General features: G+C 43.3%; 1 protein-coding gene across 4 annotated transcripts in view; it reads right to left on the bottom strand.

Moving 5' to 3' along the window:
• Positions 1-24,174, bottom strand: part of REPS2 (RALBP1 associated Eps domain containing 2) — a 102,062-nt gene extending 77,888 nt beyond the window's left edge. Inside the window, exon 1 of one of the 4 annotated variants that reach the window (XM_075057225.1) lies at positions 23,915-24,174. In XM_075057225.1, coding sequence (XP_074913326.1) covers positions 23,915-24,109 — 195 coding nt within the window. In that variant the 5' untranslated portion in view covers positions 24,110-24,174. Of the gene's footprint in view, positions 1-23,044; positions 23,688-23,914 lie in introns of those variants that run through there. The other 3 variants (XM_075057223.1, XM_075057224.1, XM_075057226.1) reach the window with 3 other exon arrangements.
• Between the last annotated feature and the right edge of the window lie 933 nt (positions 24,175-25,107).

The raw sequence follows: 25,107 nt of genomic DNA, 5'->3' as shown, positions 1-25,107 counted from the left end.
TGAGATCTAGTACACAGGTTTTTACCCCAAACAATGAGAAAGTCTGGGAAACTAAAAAGCCATAGGCAGAGATGGCTGAGACGCAGTCACTCCAGCTGCTGGGAGAGGCAGTAATCAAAACTCTCCTCTCGGCCATCGTCAATGTTTTACCTCATTTTGGCCAAGCACTTACAGCCACAAGCAGCAGAAGCACTGCCGACTGCAAGCGCGTTGAGCCGTCCTTCAGGTTTCCTCCCACAAACTCTTACAAAATCCTTGTCCAAAGTTCAAGAGACACCCGCTTCTCCTTCCCGCTCTGCCAGCGCTGAAGCCCCTCCGCAACGGCCTGGGCAGCACAGGGGACAAGCGGCAGGGCAGAACCCGAAAGCGCCGGCCCAGCTGTAGACCTTCCTCCTCCGCGGGCTCACATCCCGCAGTGAGGGTTTTCAGAGCAGACTGGAAAGCCCCTCACTTGCAGACAAAGGGTTAAAGCAAACGTTGCTCAGCTTTGCTCTAAAAAAGTATGCGATTAATTGATTCAGCTTTGCCGTGACTTCTGGGACAAACCCTTTAAAATGCAGGAGAGGTAACCGCCTTCAACAATTAGTGAAAGAAGTAAGAGCAGTCTTTAAAAATAAGCAGAGGTGGTGACCCTAAATGGAGCTGAAATCTGAGTTTTCTGCAGCTGCGCTGAGCTGTGGATAGGCTGCGAGACCGCCATTAGCTCCGGCCACCCACGGGATTGGCAGGCCACCCTGCCGAAAACCCACTCGGCATCGCCACGGCTGGTTCCCAGGGCCAGGGCAGGGGACGGGCAGGCTCCTGGGGCACCTGCCAGTGCTTCCATGCGCAGGCCATTCCCAGGGCACGCACCTGGGAAACATTCCCGGACCCAGTGGAAATACAGTGACCCCAACCCGACCGGTTTACATAGCAGAGCTAGCCAAAAATCTATAGCAGCAAAGTTATTAGCTGCAGGTTTCTGGATTTCACTGCAGAAAGCCTGGCACATGGATCAAAGCAGGATGGCCTCTCCCATACAAGACTTGGTTCACAGCAGGATTTTTCTACAAGACAAAACTCAAGTCAATCCCTCTGGGATCTATTTGTTTTCAGTGGACCTTGGTTCCAGGAAAGAAAAATAAGAATAAAGCTTTTCTTATACATTGAAGTCTAACATACAATTTATATCATTCACTTTTTATCACCAGATTTTTTAACTCTGGCCAGTGCAACACAGATGAGTGCTTAAACATTCAGTTCAGCAACACCTTTATGCTTGTTTCCATTAGCCTCTCCTCCCTAATCTTTAATTGCTTAAAACAACTCAAATATCATGATATGCAAAAGTAAATAATACACCACTTAAGAATCACAGCCCTCTTGCAAAAATCTTTCGTAGCACTACACAGAGGTTATTATACAGCATTAACTTTTAGCAACATGGGTTTAAAGATTCAGCAAACTATTTTGCAAAACTACTCTCACTTTTTTTTAATCCAAAACCACTTAAAATATCAAATTCTGTACATTAAAAAAAAGGAGACGGAAAGTCATACACAGTGCTTTAAAATATGTCTTTTCCAAAGTCCCAGAGGGAGCAATTGATGAAACTTGTTTTCCAAGTCTTGGTAGCAGAGTGAAGATTTGTGCAATTTAAAATTAATTGACATGTTATTAGGAGCATTTCGCTCAATTGAAATGGGCATAATTCACTAACAGAGAGGTAAGTCTGGAGTGAAATTCTGTAAAAGAATTTTCTAACCACCAGGTCGGTGGCAATTTGTGTGGAACAGCTGAGGCTGGTTCACTCTGGAAAGACAAAAGTCACTAATGGCACAGCCTATTCCTCATCTATCACAGATGCATCACACATCACTGCTGCAGCAATTTCTGCTCAACCCTTCTCTCTCGTCCTCCGATAAAGATAACGATAGCATAATTTGCGCTTGTGAGAGACTGTCAAAAATTGCTTTGGACTTCGAAGACTTCCATCAAATACTTAAAGTATCTTTGTAACGGCCCTTTTTCCACACAGGTTATCTGCTGCAGCACACCAGAGAACTGCACAGGCTTGCACAGCTGAGGGGAGCAACCCAATGGCTGAGATTTGCAATAGGTATGCAAATCCCCGTTTAATTTCTAAGTTCTTGGCACAACTTTCAACAAACAATTGTGGCTCCAAATAGCAAATTAATAAGGAAGAACTTAACACGCTGGGCAGAGAAAAGACTGCTGATTTATTTGACTCTGAAGAGATGTGTAAAATAGAGAGTGACCCAACGCTGGTATTGCATGCTGATTTAGGATCTCCAAAGCCACCAACGATCCCTGCAGGACACATATACTACTATCTGCAAAGCAAGAAGGAAATGTCCAATAAAATCTTAGCGATTTTCTTCTAGTAGCGGAAACCCCATACACACCAATTTTAAGAAAGATCTTCACTCTTTCCTACATAAAACACTACAACTGATTCAAAAATAATTCCTCTGTCTGTGCTTCCTCCTCCTACACATTTACAAGTAACACGTTGCCATTTTTGCACTAAGCAAATGAAAGCTATCCCTGCTTTTCATTTCCACGGGCCAATTTTATAAGGATATGAGCATAGCTATTTGTGATCTAGGTCTCATTTCACACAAGGTACATGAGCTAGGACTTATCTCTAAGCCTGCAAGAAATCCTCCTACAATCAAACAGGACAATTCACAAACTGAGCATCACCCATGTTTGGATAATATTCAACACAGGGCGATAAAACTGCATTTGCCTTAGGAAGACAGCTCCGTGCTTTTCTTCACAAAACCTGTTGTGCTGCATGCTCAGTATTTACAATCTGCTCTAGTAACAGCTATAAGTAATTATTTTGCATTGGTCCATTGTTCAAGGAAGAGGAGCTTAGCAGAGATGCACTGGGAAAGAGTGGGATGCACTGGGAAAGAGTGGCTGCATACCAGTTCCACCCGTGGCTGCCGCTAAAGCACCTTCTCCACAGTGGCATGTGCAAGAGGAGCTCACAACATATCTGAAATGCTAAATTATTCAGAGTTTCTCAATTCTTTGGTCTTAATGCAACAACCAACAACATGCGTATTTTAATATACTTCCATTATTAGGACATAACGCAGCAGGCAAGGTATTTAAAAACATTAGCTGTGAGGCTTTTATGACTCTTTCACAGGACTTTCTGGAGTTAATCTAGAAAAACAAAAAGACATCTGTACACATTACTACATATTAGAATAAAAAGGATTTGTAAAAGCTTGTCACGTGCAGCTTTCCTAAATATCTGGTCATTTTTAGCATTACTTTGCTTCAGTATTCAAAATTAAGCCTATGCACCAGGACAGTGAATGAACTATTTAGCAATGATTTTTCCTTTCAACTGCTTTATTTTCTTTCTTGTTCTTTAACAGTGGTAAGTTTTATATTTAGGCAGAAGTCTTTAGGCAAATTATTGCTTAAAGTAAATGAAAGCTGAATACCAAAACCCAAGCTTGTGTTGTGTGCCAATTTCTGTCTTAGAGGCAGCAGCCTCTCTCCCTTCTCCTAACCCTCTGCCTTATATTTTGCACAATTTCTGCACTAAATGAAACAGGAGTCCTGCAAAGCAAATAGTTTATCATGCAATTAAACCCTATAACATGTTCACAAAAGGGGGCCAAAGTGCAGCAGCTTTAAAAAGAGCAAAACCACAGACGACTTTTAATACATTTATATTTTAGTAAGCACGTACTCTTTGTATGACTGAGATAGAAATTCTTTTCTTCTGTAAGAGCTGTACAATTCAAAAGATTTCTCTCTCTGAGATTCACATTGAACAGCCCCATGTGAATTCTCTAGGAAAGCTCATGGGCTGAAACCCCCCAAGTTTCTTAACTGCTTTGGTAGTTTGGAGCCTAACTGAGAACAAGCAAAAGCATTAGTACTTAACAAATATATACTCTTTCCCCTATTTTCCTTGCCTAAACCATTTAAACTCCTGCGAGTGCAGGAACGGCTTAAGCTTTTAATTCCTTCAGTGCTTTTGCACAGGAATCTCTTGGCTTAGTAGACTTAACAACAACCACTTTGTTAAGCATGAGAAGCAAGATAACAAGGAAAGTCCTATTCTCAACATCCCCCTTCACTCCAGTCCCACCTAACAAATATTGCTCTACCTACCTGGCTGCTGCCTGGCAAGAGGGCTGCTACAGAAAGTACCATCAACTTGGGATGTCTCAAGGTTTATTTTACAGTGGGAAGTTAAATTTCAAATGTTCTTATTATTGACAGCTTACAGATAGCAAGTTTAAATGTAATAGAAAATATTTAAATAAAACAGAAAACACATTATTGCTACATTTCTTCACTTGAAATCTTTCAACTGTGACTTAGTTTGATTTTGCTGTTGAAACTAGGTCTTCAGTCAAAGAGCAGGAGTGTTTTTTCCACATGTGTGAATACTTAACTTTAGATTGCATTTCATCTCTGGGTTTGGGGGTAGACTGAGGAGAGGAAAGAGGGGAAGAGGAGTTGAGGTAAGATACCTTTTTTTCCCCCCTCCTTACAAGTTGCTGGGGCTTGTATAGGGGTGGGGAAGAAATGCCAGTTTTATATCTCTCCTTCCTGTACGACCGAGTAACCGAAAAAGTACCTCCATCCATGTCCTGCTTCTCACCACTGTTGCGGGCTCACTGCTGATGAGCACAAACGGGAGTTTTGTCTGTCTTTAACTTCTTAGCCACACTAACTTTCTAAGAAAACTGTTCTCTAACACACGTACAAAGCATTTTCAGCCTCTAGAAACAACAATTTTTTCAAGCAGAAAAAAGCCGAACACTATTACCCACAAGCGCTTTTTCTTCAGAAAACAAACCACTGTATACACATTTCGTAACATTATCTGAAAGACTCTGAAAAACTGATAAGTTTTACAGAAAATGCTGCATCAAGGTAAAATGATTTTTAAAATAATCTGTGCTATGATGTTAAGTTCTGAATTAAAACAACTTGCCTGCTCTAACTAGTAACAAGAAAGTTAAACACAGCACTGTCCATTATGCAATCAAAAAAATCTAAAGTTCCTAATTCTCTGAAAAGTTTCTGGTGAGTACAAATTCTTAAAATATTTGGGGGGGGGGGGGGGGGGGGAGGAAAAAAAAAGCCTTTTCTCAACATGTATGGCAGATACACTGCATAAACTCACCACAATTTCAAAACCATGTTTCAAATAATTCTGAATCTCTGCGCTGTACGCACCTTACTAGCACAAAGGAGGTATTTACTACTCACAGATTAAATACAGCTTTGAAGAACCATATGCCTGTAAATTCAGGTGATCTTGAGGTACATACAAAACCAGGATGATTTTAATGTTGATAAATGAAGACAAACTGTGCTACCTTTTTCTCCCAAATAAACAGTGAGAAGTATATAAATCTACTGTTTATTTGTATCTTCCTATGCAAACTATCACAGAAAAATTGTGACAATTGCAAATGTTTCATTAAACAGCAAAAGCATGCAAAACACCACAAAAATAATATGAACAGTTTGGGAATAGCAACTTAAAAAATTATTTCTTCAGAAAAATAACTTATTTCTTAAAATAGCCGTGCCCTTTTAGAAACCTGTTTGTTTACCTGTATGTTTCATTCTTCCAGATTCAGGTATATGGAAAACCTTTTGTTCACAATGAACAAGTCATGTAAAAATGATCCAATTAAACTACAGTTTATAATGGAATATATTTGTATTCTGTACTTTTCTTTTTAATGTCACAATATTTAGGCACCATACCCTAGGCTCTCATTGTTTTTAAATCCCTCAGAACTGCTTTCATAATAATAATTCTCACAACGCTGAAAATCTTTGGCGCCATACTTCAATGTCAAAGGGAATTAATTCAAACTGAAAGAATACAAAACCTTTCGCCCTTTTAAATAAGAAATTTTAATGAGGTATACAAAAGTACTTATTGCACATCAAGGGTACAAATTTAATTCTGATTGTGTAAGAATACCATTTTTTTTTTTTTCCAGCTTGCTAAAAATGCTAGAGGCATTTCCACGGAGTATTAACCTTAAAAATCTTGACACTCCCCCACAGGAAATTGATTTTCTACAAAAACTTTGGAAAGGATTCGACTTGGATTCCTGCGCAAGATATTTACAGTCCTTTTAGGTCCAAACCTACAACACGGCCCACGTATGAGAGCACAGCGTACAAGAAACCAACACATGGAACAAGTTGGCGTCAAATGAAACTTTGCGAATAGAAGTCCCAGAGGAGCAGCATGGAAGGTAACAAAACAAACAATTCAAGAGTTTAACATTTTTTCTAAGTCTCCTTATTAAGCATTCTGTAATGAAATTGTTTTCCTGGTAATTGCTGATCTTCTGTAAGTCTTGACAGACATGTAAGATGGCAACCATCCAACTTATCTTGCCCCCATGAGCTGAATATATGGCTCATTTTTCCAAGGAATGAATAAGAAACAAGACGTTTACTGTGAATTAATTCCCTTAGAGAGGGGTGGGGGGGGTGTTTTGGGTTTTTTCCCCCCAGAGTGGTGCCAATATTCCCAACTAGGGCCCTTTAAAAACTGGTCTGTCATAGCAGGCCTTCTTTTCTGGTCCACAGCCAAGGTTGGCTTCAGGGGCAAAGAGCATACATGACCACAAGAGGAAGCCACTAGCAGTAGGAACCATGTTTTTAAAACTGGAATGGAAAGGAAAGGAAAAAAACACCACTGGCAAACACACCATGCGATACAATCCACCATTTCAACACACCTGTAGGAACTCTGCCTTGGTGGCAACTAAGATCTTTTTACAAACCTCAAAATCCTCATGAATTCTCTACGTGTTAGCCTGCTGGGGCGAGGAGATGGTCTTGGGGCAGGCAACCCCCCCAGACTCAATTCGCTGATGGACAACAAAGATCCTGCAGTCGGTCGGTGAGTTCTGGCTGCCTTTGGGGCCGTGGTCAGCAGCACCGTCCGGGCACAGAGCCGACCCGGGACGGGTGGCACAGCCCTGTCCGTAGGGAGGACCTCTCCCAGCACCGCAGTTCCCCGGAGCCTTTGAAAACATTCCGGCCTGCCTCAGGTGCAAGGGAGTCCCCACTCAGAGCCCCAGGGAAATCCATGGTGAAATTCCCCCTTCTCTGAAGTATCACGCCCATATGGCTTTTATTCTTACACCTGACACGACCACTTGCACTGTTACCTATCTTACTAGCAAATGCTACCTCAAGATTCTTGAAGAAAAAATTTTCTCTACTTTCATTTTCCCAAGACTCACCGCAGAAACGTCCAAACGTGTAAATGACAGTTTGCAACATTAAACTAAATGGAGGCACAATAACGGTTGGCTTGAAAAGGGAGATGAATAATCTGTTATTCATATCCTCTGCAGACAGCCCATAAACAAAGTAAGGCTTAAAAACAACCTTCTTAAAACTAAAGGTAAGGCAGCAGTAGAGTACATTGCCTATAAAAGTTACAGAGTTACCACCAGGGATTAACAAATTGCTCAAGAATAACACATAAACAGGATTTTGCTGTAGGCAGGAAAGGGTGTCTAGGGATGGTCCGAGGTCCTTTCCACACCTGTAGATAATCCAGCCTCCTATAAAGATGAGGCTGATGGGATCACACGGCACCAAACCCTCTCCCCAGTACTTTTCATAGTCCATTAGCTTTGATATCCATTTGGTTTGAAAGAAGGGCATAGGTGTCAGAGAAAAGCACTTCCCTGCCTCTGATTTTCATGGGTCTTACCAGTATTGCTGACACAGCTCAGCCCTTTCTCCGTGCTGACACAGCCGTCAGGTAGCTAGTCAGGGCACGGGTTGTTTCTGAACCAGTTAATGTTTATGCTACCACTGGCCCATGAAAAGTGCTATGCAGTGCTCACGCTGCCACTTGCCTTTTTCCTATGAAAAAGGCAGTGTGCAAGGCCAGGAGCGAGGGAGGGATGGCACCTCGGGGGCAACTCTTAGGACAAGGGTCCTAAGTAGCACAAGGCAAGACCGTGTCCACTGGTCCCTACCTCAGTTGCCATTTCATTAAAGAACTACAGAAACACCACTAATTTTGAGTGGCACGTAACATCTACAAACACCCCAGAGATGCTGTTGCTGACAATCCTTTCTTTTATTCCTCATTACACCTTGGAAAGTAAAAATGACAATCAAAGTCCTGTCTCACTGCTCAGCCTCTCTTACCAATGATCAAACCCTCTTCCTTTTGTACTTTAAAGGGATCCATGATCACTCCAGACTGGTGTTCCTCCCCACCAGTTTCTTGCTCTGGAAGCAGCAGAGTCAGTAACAAAGCAAAGAGCAGAGAACTGGTCAGACCTAGCTGACCAGGGCTACAAGGGTGAAGGTGTGTACGGCCCACGGCTCCTGTCCTGCTTCTCAGCAGCAGCTCAGCCCTGCTGTTTTCAGAACATGCATGAAGCTAGCTCTGGACAGGGCAAGCTGGTTAAACTCAAGCATACAAGATTCACATCCTGCAAAATTATTTTGCATTCCCAATAGTCTTTGAAACAAACCACGTCACAAACATTTTGTGTAGCTTAAGACCTCACACACATTTACAAGTCAGAAGGTACATGGCCAAGCAAAGTTTGGCTCATAATTAGATATTGTTAAATATTTTTTTTCCAAGATTTAGCATCAGCAGAAACGCTTCTGCAATGAGATGAATGGTGGTGTTTGTTATTTTTAAATTCCACTGGAAATGGTTGTGCAGTTTTTGTGCAAGTATTTCCCTGCAAACATTTCTGTAATGGAAGTTTGAAAATAGGCAAATTTTCCTTCCAAGTTGAGAAAAAACAGAGAGCAGAGACACAGCAAAAAATTAAGGAAAGTCTACTACTCATTTTTACTTAGAATAAAAACCAATAAATTTTATAAAGATAAATATGCATAATCAAAAACCTGTAAACACTTTCAAAAGGTGACACAATCCTCTTTAATTAGGAATGGAATAGATATGGAGATAATTAATGAGACATTTCCACAGCAAGAGAAATATTTTGTGTTAAGACATAACCTCGCTGTAAAGGAGACTCAGGCAGGCAGCCTCTCCTGCACAGCAGCGCAACGCAGGCAGTTCCTGCACCACAAGCAGTGAAATTTCCTGAAAGGAAACTGCTGCTAAATGATCTAGACTTGTCAAACACGGCTGAAGAAACTAATTCCACCTTTAACAAGCAAATGAGGAAGGAGCAAATGGCAATGAAGCTGGGTATTTGATTTAGAAGTAGCTATTAATTATGACATGCTGAGCTGGCACATTATACATGAGGGGCTCACCTGCTTGTTGTGCCAAATATAATCCACGTGTTCATCTGAATCCCCGATGCAAGTAAGATGAGACATCACTTGGGGTGACAGGGAACCTGAGCCTAAGTACAGTTAAAAAAAAAAAAAGAAAGAAAGAAAGAAACAGGCACATTCTCTCTGGCTCCCAGGCAGATGGCAGCCATAAAGGCTGGAAACACTAGGAGAAAGTACTGGCACAAAAGGAGCAAAAATAGCGCCGGCACATCACCTTCAGCTTCCTGGGGAGTTAGAGGAAATTTAGAAGACAGAGGGACGAACAGCTCCCACAGCGATCAAATTTGGGCTGCAGCTACCTGCAGGTATGGGACACCTTACAAAGCACTGCATCAGCAAGGGGTGCACGCAAACAAAACACAACGCCTTGCAAGCCCTTAGGGGACTACATTAAACCTCTCAATGGCAATGGCATATTTAATAGCTGTATAAATGAGAATCCATCTCCAACACATCAATGTTGAAGCACTTGCATTTTTCCTAATGCCAGAAAACTAAGGGAACCAAGGAGGCAATAGGATTCAGCTCTAGTTTCAAGAAAATTTTCTCATAGTAGTACATTTTTGCAAGATGTACAACTAAAAAAAAAGCCCTAAGTAAAGCTGACAAAAAGAGCAAGAGCACATCCCTTCCGTTTCTCTTCCCACTATTTATTTATTTCCTGGCAGATGCAGAGAAGTGCTGAACCAGCAACTCTCTTGGCTGGTGGAATTCGCCAGCTGGAACCAAGGGGAACAAAGAGCAGCACAGGTGGAGCTGCGTGGGAAGAGACGGGGGGACAAAGAGGGGCACAAAAATAGCAACACAGAGCAGATACAGAGAGACTCGCCTTCCCCTTTTGCTCCCTTCCAGTCACTGTCACGGTAACTTAAAATGCTATTCCACATCCATCTTTTATCTCACACCCACACCACTGTTTAATAACTACATCAGTTCTAGTAAGAAGTTGCTTTTGAGCAGCAGAACCGACAAATCCCAACTTTCTCTGGACCCTTGTCTTGAGGTGACATTCCTCTATGGATTCTTTAATGTTTAACATGGGCTGAGTTCACTCTGGGACTTTTCCCTCAGCAGGAAAATTAATATGGTTTTCTTTTACTGTATAACTTAGTTTTTTCACATAACTCTTACGAACTCTTCAAAGTCTCTCTATTTTGTTGAAACAGTTACAAATTCAGAAGTTATTACTGGGCTGAATTAACAGCATCATTGCACAAGCCTCATTTCTTTCGAAAACGAGGCCAGAAAAACCCCAACCCTTGACATGGGAAATTGGCAAATTTTAGATTACATTAAGAAAGATGAAGTGGAATAAGGAGTAATAAAGGAGACCACCTCATTTTTGTGCTCATTTTTGAGCTGAAACCTCAGCGCTATGTAGGAAATGGCACAACCTTTCAGGAATAGAAGTTCGTGGTTAGCCATATAACGATAGCAAAAAGACCATTAGCTGGTAGGTCATTCCCAGCAGGAGATGAAACCCTGCACTGCATAAAGAGCAGGGTGACACATTAAGCAAGGCCCTAATGGAGAACCTGAGGAACAATGCCCTCCCTGGCACGTGCATTACACAATCAGAAACTCAAACATGTCTTCAGCCATTTGACCATTTAATAGTTAATGAGACTGATGGGTGTTCACACAAGGATGTAACAAGCTTTCATATTCTGCTTGCAACCTTGGTAATAAATGAGCTAGGGCTGCCACAGAGGGGTAAACTGAGCCCTCCTATTGCAAATGAGTACTTCTAGCATTACGCTTGTAGCAGTTCTCCCAGACAGACCACAAGAAAAGGCTAACTCAACAGAGAATGAAGCATACCCTAACAAGGTATGAACAGCACAGACAGGCAAACTTCTAACAGAACACAAACATCAGCACCAAAGCAAAACAAACATTTTCTGTTTCAAGGGACTGAAAAGTCATTTTAGGTTAAAATCCTTCAGCATCAAGTTTGGGAAGTGGTTCACTATGGCAACATGTATCAGCTTATGATTCCAACCCACCTTTCCTTGGAATTACACAACTCCAGTACACTCTTTTGTTATAAAACTATAGCCCTGGCCATTTTACAGCAATGGTGAACTGGCTTTGAAATGCCTTAATGCTCTCCTACAAATGAAAATCGCTGTACAATGTTGCTTGCAAGATGTGCTGCCTTGCAATAGCCATCAGGAAGCACAGACAGTGTCAAGTATTTAGAGTTGGCCCAAATAATTTCACTGCTCCAAACCAAGTGCTTCTCTGTGCTCTGTAGAATCGCACGCAAATCATGCCACTCAACTAGACAATACTATGGAAACTGTAGAAATGTTGTTTTGGGCAAATACCAATTTGACCATAGGATGGTCCTGCAACTATCTAAGGCACTACATAGTCTCAGAATTCTCCATATAGAAGGGAATCATGAACATGGAAAACTAGGTAGCGCTGCTAACCAATTTCTTTAAATGTATTTCACATCTATAGCGCTGACATATTGCTCTTTCTCTTCATTAAAATACATCAAACCTCAATATTTTGAAACTTACCTTACACTTGAGTCATCTAGTTACTAGAAGGACCCAAATATTACTGTGCCTGTCTCAGTATTAATTTGGTTGTTACTAGTATTTGCACTTAGGTATTGCCAATTGATTTAAACTGTATAATACATTAAAAACAGATTAACAAACTTATCCTCTACTTTTGCCCTTTTGGATGTTTCCCCTACTCAGAGGTATTTAAGACCCGTCCTTCAGTATCTGAAGCGAAGACCTTCAGCCCAATTCCAGAGTGCCCTATTTTCTTGTAGTCCTTAAATTCAGTAGTTATAGTGAAATAAAGTGCCTTGCTAGACTCAACTTAAAGTCTTACCTCTTGCACACTTCCCCTGCAATCAAATATACGCATGGTAAATAATGCAACCTTTAAAAACAGCTAATGAGTATTTCCTAAGAAGAAATAGTCCTTCAGAGAATATCCTCCTCAAAGACAGTCCTGATTTAGATTAGATCAAGTAAAATATATAATTACTATGATACGGCTTGGGGTGGGGGGAGGGAGAAAGAGAGAGGAAAATAGGTGAATGATAACTCGATTTGAGTAACATTAAGAATTATCTTCCTGCTGACATCAGCACTGCCCAGTGCTGCTTGCTCTTGTCCTGAAACAATATTTGCTCTGGCCAGTGAACCCAGGACCTGTCACGCTGTGAGGTACCAGGTGCTGTAACATCATCACCCCCAGGCTCCCACCCTGGTTCCTTCCTCTCACAACACTCAAAACATGTTTTGACAGGCATGACTTCATGGCTGTATTATTTTATAAGTATACCATATCTCCAGAATAATAATTTAGTGCTGTTTTTAAAAAAGTCCACAGTTAAGCATGTGTAGTGGCAGGTTACAATACAAGTGCAAAAAACCCCCAAGCATACTATTTGTTACAGTGGTACGCCTCCATCACATACCAGCTGTAGAAAACAGAAAGCTGAGGCTCTCTTTATTTCTAACTTTGGTAGCATCTCATGAGAAACTCAACCTAAAAACCAGGTAAGATTTTGGCTCTGTAATTTTTTGTTTTGTTTTGGGGAGGTTTGGGGGATGGTTTATTTGTTGGGGGTGGAGGTGCTATTGACAAGTTTTGCATGAGAATATTCAAGGACTCTCTAGGAAGCTTCAGACATCAGTGTAGTTTTAAACCTCACATTATCCCTTTTTCATGGTTACTAGGTTCTAGCCTGTTTCACCTTCTCTCTGCAGCATTTATGTTTATAACCTGCTCATCACCTCGGTATCTAAAGCATCTAATAAAAACCAGAAACAAGCAGCTGCTTGGTTCCTGCTTTTTATTACTCAACAACAGAGAACAGCAGTTAACAACATCATTGGGATTTATTTATTTTTGCCTTCTGATCCCAAACCAGATATCCCCCAATACACACACTGGTCACCTGGCTGACTCTTTCACACTTCTTCTACAATCTCTTTCACAACCGCTGCTTGCAATGAGATTCACTGCTGTCCTGCTTCTACTACCTCCCAGCTCCCTCACCCTCAGGTAAGGTCTCCACTTGTCTTATGTTCTTACAATGGGAAACTAGTTTTAGCCTATCTGTTCTTGATGCTTCCTACCAGAACTGTAAGGCATCCCATGTAAGTACCAGAAGCTCAAAAAGCTGCTGGGAGGCACGAACGTCACAGTTACTAAACCGCACAACGTAACCAGGCCAGTAACCTAGAATTCAGCCCACAATGACCTACAGAAACATACTCTCACTTCGGAATAGCCTTGTACTCTGTTTCTTCCTCTTACTCTGTGTAAGAAAGGAATTACTGTATTTTTGGTCCAAATGAAAACTTTCAGGACCCCTTTTTACCATTAATACTGAAATCAGAGTTTACAGAAGAGAAAAACATATGGCCAAGACATATGGGACATTTCTACACAGCTAAATAGAACATTTCTAGCAACTACAATTATCTAGGTCTTCCACAAATTCCAACAATGACAGAAAAATTCATTCTTCAGAGATTTAAACTATTTGCTTCTCACTTCTCAGAATGAGAATAAATTACGGACAAGTCTGCAAGGCAGATCTGACACTCAGTGCCTCCCAGTACTCCATCTCTTATACTTCAAATAGTATCAGCAGAACAAAAAAAATGAGAGATAGGACATTCTGAAAGCAGTAATAGAAAGTGCTTCAAGTTGCTAAAAATCACAAGAGTTAGTATCCAAGAACTGATGGAGAACACACGCAGAAACCCTGACAAGTCCTCCCCAGCTAGATGGCAGCCACCAGATGTAGTCATCTTGAACTAGACTAATTGAAAATACTGCAAAATATTGAGTTTCTTCCTGAAAAAAAAAACCCACTCGGATTCCAATGACACTTTCAAATTTCTGCCAGGAAATGAAATATTTTGTTCCAGGTTGCCTTAATACAAAGGCACCATAGAGTCTCGTGGAAGCTGTAGTTTTGATGTTTCACACCCGTGTGATTCCTCAGCAGATGACATTTATGAGGCACCACGGTGTGCCTCCTGAACAAGCTGCATGGCCACCATCACTGCTACACATAACGGCAGAATTAGTCTAATCAACAGAAAAGAACAAGTGATGACATATGTGAACAACCTGTCTCCCAAAATTTATGTATAAGATGTCACAGTGCTTTAACTCTTAAACAGTTCAAAACAAAATGTTTTGATTTAGTTCAATAAATTACATGATTTTAAACATTTCCAAATCAACTTCTCTTGTGAACATTTCTCATATTTAACTTTGCCCTGGAAGAAATTCTGGCATTTCCCGTAAAATGGAATTCTGGGTTTTGTTCTGCTTTGCAGACAAAGTGAGACCCTAACACAGAGGAAAATAGAGACTCTGTGACATAAGATGCATTTTTGTCATGAACAGAAATTTCCTACAGACTTATGTCCCATTTCATCAACATATTTTTCTTCTACAACGAACTTCTCTTCAGTAGTTACTGTGCTGTGACTTTTCTAGACTGGCTACCCCCCAAAAAAACTTGACGCTCCCTGTACCCATCCTATTCTATCACATTTGGCACATTTCCCAGGTTCATTTCCCTAGCACTTACAACTACAGCAGGTACTTTGAAGGGCAATGCAGCAAACACCCCAAACATTATCTTCTACAGTTGTGCAGTTATCTTAATCAATATCATAAAATGAAATCCTTTTTTAGTTGAGAGTTATAGATTATTTTTGTAAGACTGAAGAGTTGTCACAAGACTTCTTAACTGAAGGTGTACTGTTGTAGCTAACTCTGTTGCATATGGTGTGTGTAGAAGACACTTCCTGCCCTTCCTTGATCTTATACCCCATTTACCTCTAGTTTGAATCAACGCATCACTTGGAAAAGCAGCTTGAATTTTTCCTCTTCCACATCACTAAACAAAACCCTAAAATTATCACCATTTCACCCAACATGCTTGCACCTTATGTGTTGAAATGCGTCATTCAGTCAGTGAGAACCTACTTGTTTGCATCTAAACCAAGCGTTCATCCTCAATTCAGCCAAAGAGCACAGGACTTTAAAGCAGCAACATCAGACAGAGTCAAAGACATCATCGTCTCCAGTGCCCACGCATAGTACGCTAGCATTTTATATCACCACTTGTATTTGCATTTCCATCTGTACATAGTTAAAGGCAAAGCAGCTTATGGCTATTAAAACATAAAGATGTTCTTATAAAGGCAGCAATTATTCAGAGGAGGGAAAGCAAAAAATAAATAAATAAATAAATAAATCACACTATTGAGTTCGTTTTGCCTCCCTCCCCATTTATTTTTATTTTTGGCATTTGAAACGTCCAAATACTTCACCTTTCACTGCTCCGCTGCTGTTACTGTTGGTAACAAAATAATTCTGACTGTTATTTGTTAGCCCGTAGCAGTTATCCTGTTTTGCAAATGATTAGACACATTGTTTTATTCTGAAAGACCATCATCTTGGCTTCCATAGAACATCATTGTCTAAATTATGCGAGAAGTAAATAATGCATGAAACGTGAAACGTTACCTATGCCAAAGCTGATCTAATGTTTCTTGGTGTGGGAAGAGACTTTAAGAAGAAGAAAGGATTAAAAGAAGTAAATTAATTTGAAAGGCTCATGCCAAAAACCACTTGAAATTTATAACAACAACAATAATAATAATAATAAAGTAATGCTACAGACATTTGCTATTGAAAGTAGAATTCGGCTTCGAGACTCACACTGAGTGAGTGAGCAGACACCACGGGCCATGTTCAGACAGCTTAAATTCAAGCTCAGCCAAGTGTTTCCCATTAGCCGACTCTAAATTCTCAAGACCACGAAGCCAGTGGGAATTATGAGGTCTGAATCCAGCGCTTCAAGTATGGCCCTGCTCAAAGGAGTAGCTGCCCACCACCTCCTGTCAGAGAAGGGGACCAGCTGAGGTGCACGTGCAGACTGCAGGACCATGCAGGTGCAAGGGTGAGATACTGGAAGAACCATTTGCAGCTTTTTTGGATGGGGGAAGACTGCTCAGGGCAGAAAAGAACCCACAGAGATCAAAACACTGAACATGTGCTTTGGTAGTCAGGCTACCTAAAGTTTCTCAAGACTTTTTTTTTTTTTTTTTGAGGACATTTGCTAACGCTGCTGCTGTAAGTGGGGCACTCCTGCAGCTCTGCTCAGTAAGTTATGTTCATTAGGAAGGCCACTGAATGACTCATCCAGGTACAACATCAATTTAACAGGCAGCATGTAACCTTGGGGGGGTTTTAAGCAGGCTTAGTCCCAAGTGGAGAGAGCCCACGAACACCACAGGCATGTTCTGCACAGCGTGACAACCTGCTGGGGGGACACTTGTCAGAGACAGCTTCTTCAGCACTCCTCTCCAAACATACCACCCGGTCTAAAAAAAACGGCAGCACAAAGCATCTTAACCTTATTTTCTGCAAGGCAGATTCATGGGAGAAATAAGTTATTTAAAACATTATGTAAGTCCAAAGACATAGGACCCTAATTTCATTTTTGGTTTGTATTGGAACTATCTAGTTGTTCTTCTAGATAAAGATCTGTCTCATCACTTGGTCATCACTAAGTCACGATTTATTTTTTTTTAAATATGGTAACATTTCAGCTTTTACTAACATGTAGCATTTTAAAACATATTTAAGCAACCACCTAGCTTAATATACATCTTAGTTTTTATTTCATAAGAAATTTGCTCCATTATCATCTTTAATAAGAGATACATCTACTTGTGTAGGTACATGTGATATATGCAAAGTGAAATTTAGATGACAACTGGAATTCATTTAAAAATACACAGATCATCTTCATCTGCTAGAAAACGAAAACCACACATTTCTTATGTATACACACATTTAGAAGTTTATAAAAACATGGTTTGTCTTTTAAACAGTTTGGTAAATAAACTAAGTATAATTTGCAGTTAATGATTTAGCTGATTACTTCTGGTCACTGTGCCCTACCAGATGACAGAGCGAATGGATCTCATCCCCCCACATCCTTCCACCTCATCATCGTATCTAAACTGCAGGGGGGGGGGGGGGGGGGGGGGGCAAAACCAAACCAAACCACCAAAAAAAACACCCCCACCCCCAAAAAAATCTTTTCCAGAGTTCTCAGTTTTATGCAGCAGTCACCAAATAATGCTCCTGAATACACTGGAAAAAGAAAATATTCTCTCTGTTCAGGAAGAGGGGATTACTATTTGCCTACAGTTGCTTTCTACTCCAGCAACCTCTTCTACTTAATTATCCACTAACTCAGCTGTTCAACTGTTTGACTGTCTTCAAAAGTTGAACTAGCACATACTGCTCATTAATGTTTTATTTCACCATACTGTTGGTATGTTTAGATGTTAATACATCAAAGGATCTTGCTTTACAAATATTATATCAAACATATTTCTCAATTCATAATATTTTAAATTTAAATTGGTTATTTATCCTGATTCCTTGTCACAGAAATGCTTGTTCCATCTTTCATGAATCTTTCTTGGCTAAGTTTCTCAGCTCAGCTAAATCCATGTTTTCAGAATTTATACCAACCCTTTTTTGCAGGAGGTATCTGGATTCGATTCCCCCACTAAAGTAGGTGAATTCTGTGTATTATCTGTCCTTTGCAAAACAAACTGTGGACAATATCAATGAAACTATATATAAACATCACAATACTGACAGTATATTGCTGTAGATACACACAGGAGTAAAAGAGGTTATACTCAACTGCTTGGTGAACCCACTGCACTTAGATAAGTATCATGACAAAAATCACTTATTCAAAAAAAAAAAAAACAAACCAAAAACCAACCCCAAAACCACAAAACACCATTCTCATCAACACTGCTTCATACTGCAGCAATCTCTCATGAAAAAGTTACTCATTTTCATCCCAAGGGATCTTTTTCGTCCATGCCTCTTGTAGAATTATTTTAAATCACTGGCACAGCAAAGCATTACTTTATTGCAAAATAAACTAATTAATTCATACTTGGTAGTAAAGAGGGTTAATTACTGAAGGCTTCAGGCCTTGACCAGGCTAATTCTGACCATCCCACTGAATGTCTGTGACAAGCCTGTCGAGTCTCTGGTTTTACAGAATGATTTGAAATGCACTTGGGAGGGAACAGCATCTACAAATCTTCTACTGTGTACCTCAACGTTGAGGCACTCAAAACTACTAACCTTGTAAGTAGCAACTACTGAATGATAAACAACACTTTAAAGGTGTACTAGGGCCTCAATTTTTATTTTTTTTAATGGAATATATCATCAAGATTGCTTCAGGTGAAGTTTTACTCTTTACTTTGGTAATTTAATTTTTTTTTTAAATAAATAATACTACTATGTTTTTTACGTCTGCGTTTTGCATGTTCCTACTTCAAAAACCACAACTTTGCTTATGACTCTAGAAAGGCAATAACAGTTTGGGGAATTGTAGCCAGAAGTATTTATACTGAAACATCAGTTTTCCTTTCTTCCTCTTGCTGTACAGCTTACATGGAGTTGTACCCTCCCTTCTGTTTCTTCCTGACTCAAAGACGTCAGTAGGATGCAATTTCTCCATGTGTACTCTAACCTAACATCACTTTTTGATGGACCTACTGTCTGTCAGTCAGCTAAATCACATTTCTAGCACTAGTATAACACCAAATTCTGTCAAGGGGCACAGCAGAGCGAATTTTATCTTTTATGAAGTAACAGTAAGTCCAGAGTTTCCTCAGTCAAAAAGTTCCTATTTTAACTGCCACAGTTCTTATTCTTTCCTGCCTCTTTGAGGCAGACAGTTAATCCCACCCCAGCTATCGTGCAGGTACTAATTTATACTCATGGAATAAAAAAATTACTGGCCTTTCTCCAAAGAAATATCAACTTAGCAATTTTTTTTTAATCTATTCGCACTTCTGCTTTTTGAACACAAAAATACGGTTAAACTGTAGAGTTGTAACTATAGAGACAAGTCACGACAAACACAAATTAACTCACGAAGCCTGTGGAAGAAAAGCCAGATTGCTGGTCTGTGTTCCCTATTCACACAGAGCTGGAAGGAGAGTCCCAGCTAAAAAATGCAGTGTCTGTGTAGCTCCAGCATCATACAATCAGTACTTGTCATCCTCGGAGCTCAAATAATCCAGTGTGTTCATTTGCAGAGGAAAGAATTTGTTTTCTTAAGAAAATTGGACCTCTGTGCTGATAGTGCAAGTCCACAAATAAGATTAAGGTTTATAAAACTGACACCATCAGACAACCAAGTGAGAAATGATCAAGTAAGCCACAACCTAATAAAAAGAGATAAGCATTTCAGTATAAATCTTGAGCCCAATCCTGCTCCCTAACTTCCTAAGACAAATCTTCAGAGACCACAGTAATACCAACAAACAGTAAAACTAGCACAAGGTACCTCTCCCTTGCTCATCAGTGCGCGATGATGCTATAAAACACTATTTTATCTGAAATCCACACAGACATTGGCCCATTGGTACTTGGCACCCGTAACACACACACTTTGGGGTCCCGGACCCAAGGAGCAGCGGCTGTGCTCGCTGGCGGCCAGCTTCAAACTGGGGTCACAAATTGATTGCCCAAAACGAGACACGGCAAACCAGCCATCGTTAACACCGGTGGCACAGCAGTTAGCGTAGAGTATTGACATCCCAGCGCACTCAGGGAGCACAATGAAACCAATTCCTCCAAGGAAGAGGCCAGAAACCCCAGAGAGAGTTTGCCCTTGTGGACGTGTGAACCTGTTGTCATCCACCGACGGCCACGAGCAGCGCCTCCTGCCCCGCAACGCAGTCACTTCTCTCTCCTTCCCAACTGCCAGCGCACCTCTGCTGTCTTCTCCCCTCGTAAGAAGTGTTATCGATAACGATCTATGTAACAAAGTATGCTGTGGGATCGCCTTTGCTTCAGCAATATTTTTGTGGCCCCAGTGAATTCAAACCTTTTTTTTTTTTTTTCCAGGATTTTTTTTTCTTCGCACAATTCAGTTCTTTTTCTCTTTACTAGGAGCCAAAGCGTGGGGAACCCCATTTTCAACTGGACCAACATGGGTAAGTATAAATCCGGCTGATGCTGTTGAGTTTCTTCTATTTCTGACACTCTGTGTAACTGCATGGCATGTGACTAGTCTGCTCCTTCCTCCTTTGACATAAATATTGTTAAAAAAAAAAAAACAACCCCAAAAAACCCCCACCAATCCTAGCACAGATCTTTCGGGCAAGGGATTGTAGACATTTTACAGAGTTACTTTAAAAGCCCCTGGTGAAAGATCTGCCACAGGCTTTGTGTAAGTCTAAATAAAATCTTAATGGTTCTGCCTTTAACCACACCGCATGGCTAGTCGAAGACTTTCAGTACACAGGGGAGGCATAATTCTACAGTCCGCAAAACCCACGCTGTCCTGTCCCTGTCATGCCCTTCTCCGTCCTGCGAAGTGCCTGACACATTTAATTTTAGTGCTAATTTTAACCATTTTTCCAGAACTGAAATAACTCTTGCCAAGTTCATTCTTTGATCCCTTCTTTGAGGAAAGTTAAACAGGTACAACTCTGCTGTACCCTATTGCCCAGCAGAATAGCTGGCTTTAATGAGCCTGGGTGTAATGAATCTGCGTTCGATCACTTCATTCTTAGCAAGACCCAGGACTCTCGGGTGCACACCATCTGCTCCTACTGACCCGGTTGCTCTTGGATTTTTTCCATTTATCCCAGCATTTCCTCTTCTGGCATATGCTCTCACATTCCCTACCTGCTCTCTGTTACCTAGCCTCTTTCATCTAAATAACCTCTTGGATCAAGCCAACTAACCTTTAAACCAAACAAAACCCTTGCCCGTTTGCTGTTTGGGAGCACACGTCACTGCTTTTCCCACAGGAACGGACATACTCAACAGCAGTACTCCAGCCGGGATGCACCCACGTGATTTTTGTCTAGACCTCAAACCCTGCCATCAGAGTTAAGGAAGGTGGAAGGAGGTCTCCCGCGATGCTTGTGAGCACCTTCCTGATCAACACGAAATCTCAATCAAAGACTGTATAAGGAAAGTCTCCTTCTTTCTCAAAGATTTATCCCACTTACTACACAAGTACAAATCCTTGAAGACAACAGCACAGGTTCAAGACTTTACCATGGCACTAAATGCCCATTCTGGAAGCATACTGACCTGTAAAACCACTCTTCAATGAATACCTTGAGGATTAAAAGCTGTAAATTGCACACTGCTTACAAAACAGTCCATAGCTGCCTCTCATTATAGCCCATGCAAGGGCCGGGAATGGTGTAAAGTACCTTCTGGTCTGTGCAGGCTCTGCTTAGTAGAAATCCAGAACTGGTTTCCAATCCAGATCTCCCCCATTTCTGACACAGCAAAAACTCAGCATGACCATTTCTCAGTCGGTCAGTAGGGATGCCTGCATACTAAGCACTAATTATGACAGACAGGGATTTTAAAAAGCATTAAAAAAAAAAAACAACAAAAAAAGAAAACTTTCACGGTCAACAATTATTTCAAAGAAAACATGTTATCCCAACCCAAACGAGCTGCCTCTGCCTAAAATGGGTGCTCCCTCTACCAGCAGAACCTCTGTGCCTTGTTCCCATAATTTTTAACATTTTTTTTTTTTTAACAGAAACTATTAGATTGTAATTTTGGAGGATGATAAAATATCAGCAAATATCTCAAAAAATATTGTGGGGTTTTCCCTATCAAAACATCCACATTTCCAATTATTTATTTTTTAAACACATTACGTTAATTCATTCTTAAGTCCCAGTAGATGTTAGTAAGAATACCTGACAGCAGTGGGTTTTGAGGACAGGCGCTCTAGCCGTAGAGTGGAGTGCCACTGTGATTAATGCCATATAAACCAGAGGGGGAGGGCAGGAAGGAGGGAGAGAAACAGCCCCAGATCCTACAGGCCTTATTATCTGAATATTCCTGAAGCCAATTACAGGCTTGTTTCCCAGTAACATTCTCCTCACAGCATAAATATACCTGGAAATAATCTAAAAGAGTAAAAAACAACAAGAACATTAAAAAAAAAGCCAACATCTCCAGGCTTAAGTCACACATTACTATCAAAATGACCCCCAAAACACACTATGAGAATAATACGGTAATAAATTTTACTTAAATGAGAGGGTAAGGAACGACATCACAAAAATAAGGGGTTTTTTCCCACACTTCTTTGGAAAATGAAGTGACTAACACCAAAGTCGCACAAATTTACTAACAGGGCTTTAACAAGTTTCTCAAATATGCTTTCTTATTTGAAATTAACTGCCACCTCCTTCTTCTTTGCAAAAGCCCTACTCTTGGTGCTAGATCTATGCAAAATCTCTACTTTCACCGCGCAGTGCAGCTGCAAGACCAAGGCCACAGTGTGGCTCAAAATGAAGTAGTACTGCAGTGGTCGGTAGCATTTTTATTTTACAGATGGGGTAAACAGCACAAGTAAGAGAGGAAAAATATCCTTGAAATACCATCTTTGTCATTCAGCGTCACTTGTGCCATATAAATTCATACGAGTCGTTATGAGATGACCTGACAGCTATCAGGAAAGCAGTAAAGGAGTTTTGTACCCTCAGGCGGCGCCCAGGTATAACTATACTTGAGCTCAATTCCCACACAACTTTTTTCTGCTCGCTAAATGAAGACTACTGAAGAACAGAATTCCTGCAAGTAAAAATAAATTTAAAAACCACCGGGAACGCCCTACCTCTGTTCAGTTTATGGTCAGAAGTATCACGCATTACGGGGGGGGCACTGCTCGAATTACTCATCCGCAGGTGGAGAAGACCCCAAGCCCGGTCCTTCCCGCCGCTGCAAACTGGACGGCACAAGCCTTCGCAGCGCCTGACCGAGCTCCTCCTCGCCGCCGGGGAGGGCTCTGCCCCCGAGGGCCCCCTCCCGAGCTCTGCTGCTCCCAGGGCGCCAGAGCCCCCCACCTCCCACCCAAACGCGTTTGTTCTCAAAACCGGACCTAACAAACGCCAGCCACAGCGTCGTTTCACCTACAGATTTTATTTTTTTTTTCCCACTGAAACAACACTTGGAAAAAAAAAAACCCCAAACCCAGCGTTAAGCCAGGAATTAAACACGCCGCGTGCCCTTCCCAGCTCTGCCAACCCCGGCGCCTCCACGCCGCCCGCGGCCCCTTCCGAGGGACTGAACCCACCCGCGGACCGCACGAGCCGCCGAGGGGCTGCGCGAACCCTCCCGCCCGGCCCAGCGCCTCGGTGCCAGGGCACCAACACGCGGGACGGCGCCCACCCCCGCCACACGGACCGCCCGGAGGCAGAAGGAAGGCGGCTCCCGCGTCCGAAAGGGGGACGCGGACGCAAAGCGGCCCCGGGCACCGCCGCCCGCGCCGGGAAGCCGTGCCCCGCTCCGGGGCCGCTCGCTCCGACCCCGCGGCCGGGGCAGGGCAGCGGCCCGCCGCCCGCCCCCAACTTTCCGGCGGAGGCAGCGCCGGCCCCTCTCCCGCAGGGCTGAGGGAGCGGGTCCCGCCGCGGCGCCGTCCCCACGCCCGCCCCCCGCAACTTCGAGCCGAGCCGAGCCGAGGCGAGCCGGCCGCCCCCCGACCCACCTGGTGCAGCGTGTCCGGCGGCAGCTGGGAGGCCCGGAACAGCTCGCCCACGCTGCTGCCCCCGGCGGCCGCCTCGGGGGGCGGGCAGCACCGCGAGAAGAGCTCGGAGTAGCGCTGCTGCTCGCTCTCGCTCAGCGGCAGGAGCAGACCCCCGCCGCCGCCGCCGGCGGACCCCCCCGCCGGGCCCTGCTCCATGGCGCGGCGGGGCAGCGGCTGCCGCGCCGCCGGGGCGGGCGGGAGGGAGGGAGGCGGCGCCGCGCTGCGGCGGGGAAGGTGCGGCCGGGCCCCGCCCCTCGCCCGGTGCGGCCGCCGCGCCCGCTCCGCAGTGACCCGCCCCCCGCCGCTGCCCGGCCCCGCCCCGCCCCGGGACCCCGCCCCGCCCCGGGACCCCGCCCCGCCCCGGGACCCCGCCCCGCCCCGGGACCCCGCCCCGCCCCGGGACCCCGCCCGCCGCGGCCCCTCGCGCCCGCCCCGGCCCCCGCCTGGCCCGCTTTGCTTTGGTTTCTCTTTATTTTTCTTCCCTATTTTTTTTTCCTCAGCCGGTTTGGTTTCCATCTGAAGTAACCGGCCGCCCGGGATTCGGACCGAGCACCGCCGTGCCGCGGCGCAGACCCGCGGGCGCCGGGGGGGCCCAGCGCCGCTGCCGGGTGGGGGGCGGAGGCGTCGTTGGAGCCGTCTCGCCCCGGCCCACGCCGCGGCCGCCCCGCCGGCCCTGCGGGGACTCCCGCTCCTGCCCCGCTGTGTGCTCGCGGGGCTCAGCGCCGCCCCGGTTCCCCCCCCGGTCCGGATGGGCCCCCGCAGCAGCGTTTCCCCGGGTACCACCTGCTGCTGCAAAGGCGGCGCGGGCGCTGCGGTGAGGGGTGCAGTAACGCAGCGGGTCCTCAGGGACCGGCCCTGACAGCCGAACGGGGGGGACGCATCTGTCGGGGTTTAACCCCGGGCAGCAACTCGGCACCACGCAGCCGCTCGCTCGCTCCCCCCCGCCCGGTGGGATGGGGGAGAGAATCGGGAAAGGAAGTAAAACTCGTGGGCTGAGATAAGAACGGTTTAATGGAACAGAAAAGAAGAAACTAATAACGATAATGGTAACACTAATAAAATGACAACAGCAGTAATAAAAGGATTGGACTGTACAAATGACGCGCAGGGCAATTGCTCACCACCCGCCGACCGACACCCAGCCAGTCCCCGAG

Source organism: Buteo buteo, chromosome 25, assembly GCF_964188355.1.
Source record: "Buteo buteo chromosome 25, bButBut1.hap1.1, whole genome shotgun sequence".
NCBI classification, from domain to species: domain Eukaryota; kingdom Metazoa; phylum Chordata; class Aves; order Accipitriformes; family Accipitridae; genus Buteo; species Buteo buteo.
This window is presented reverse-complemented; position numbering and strand designations above follow the sequence as displayed.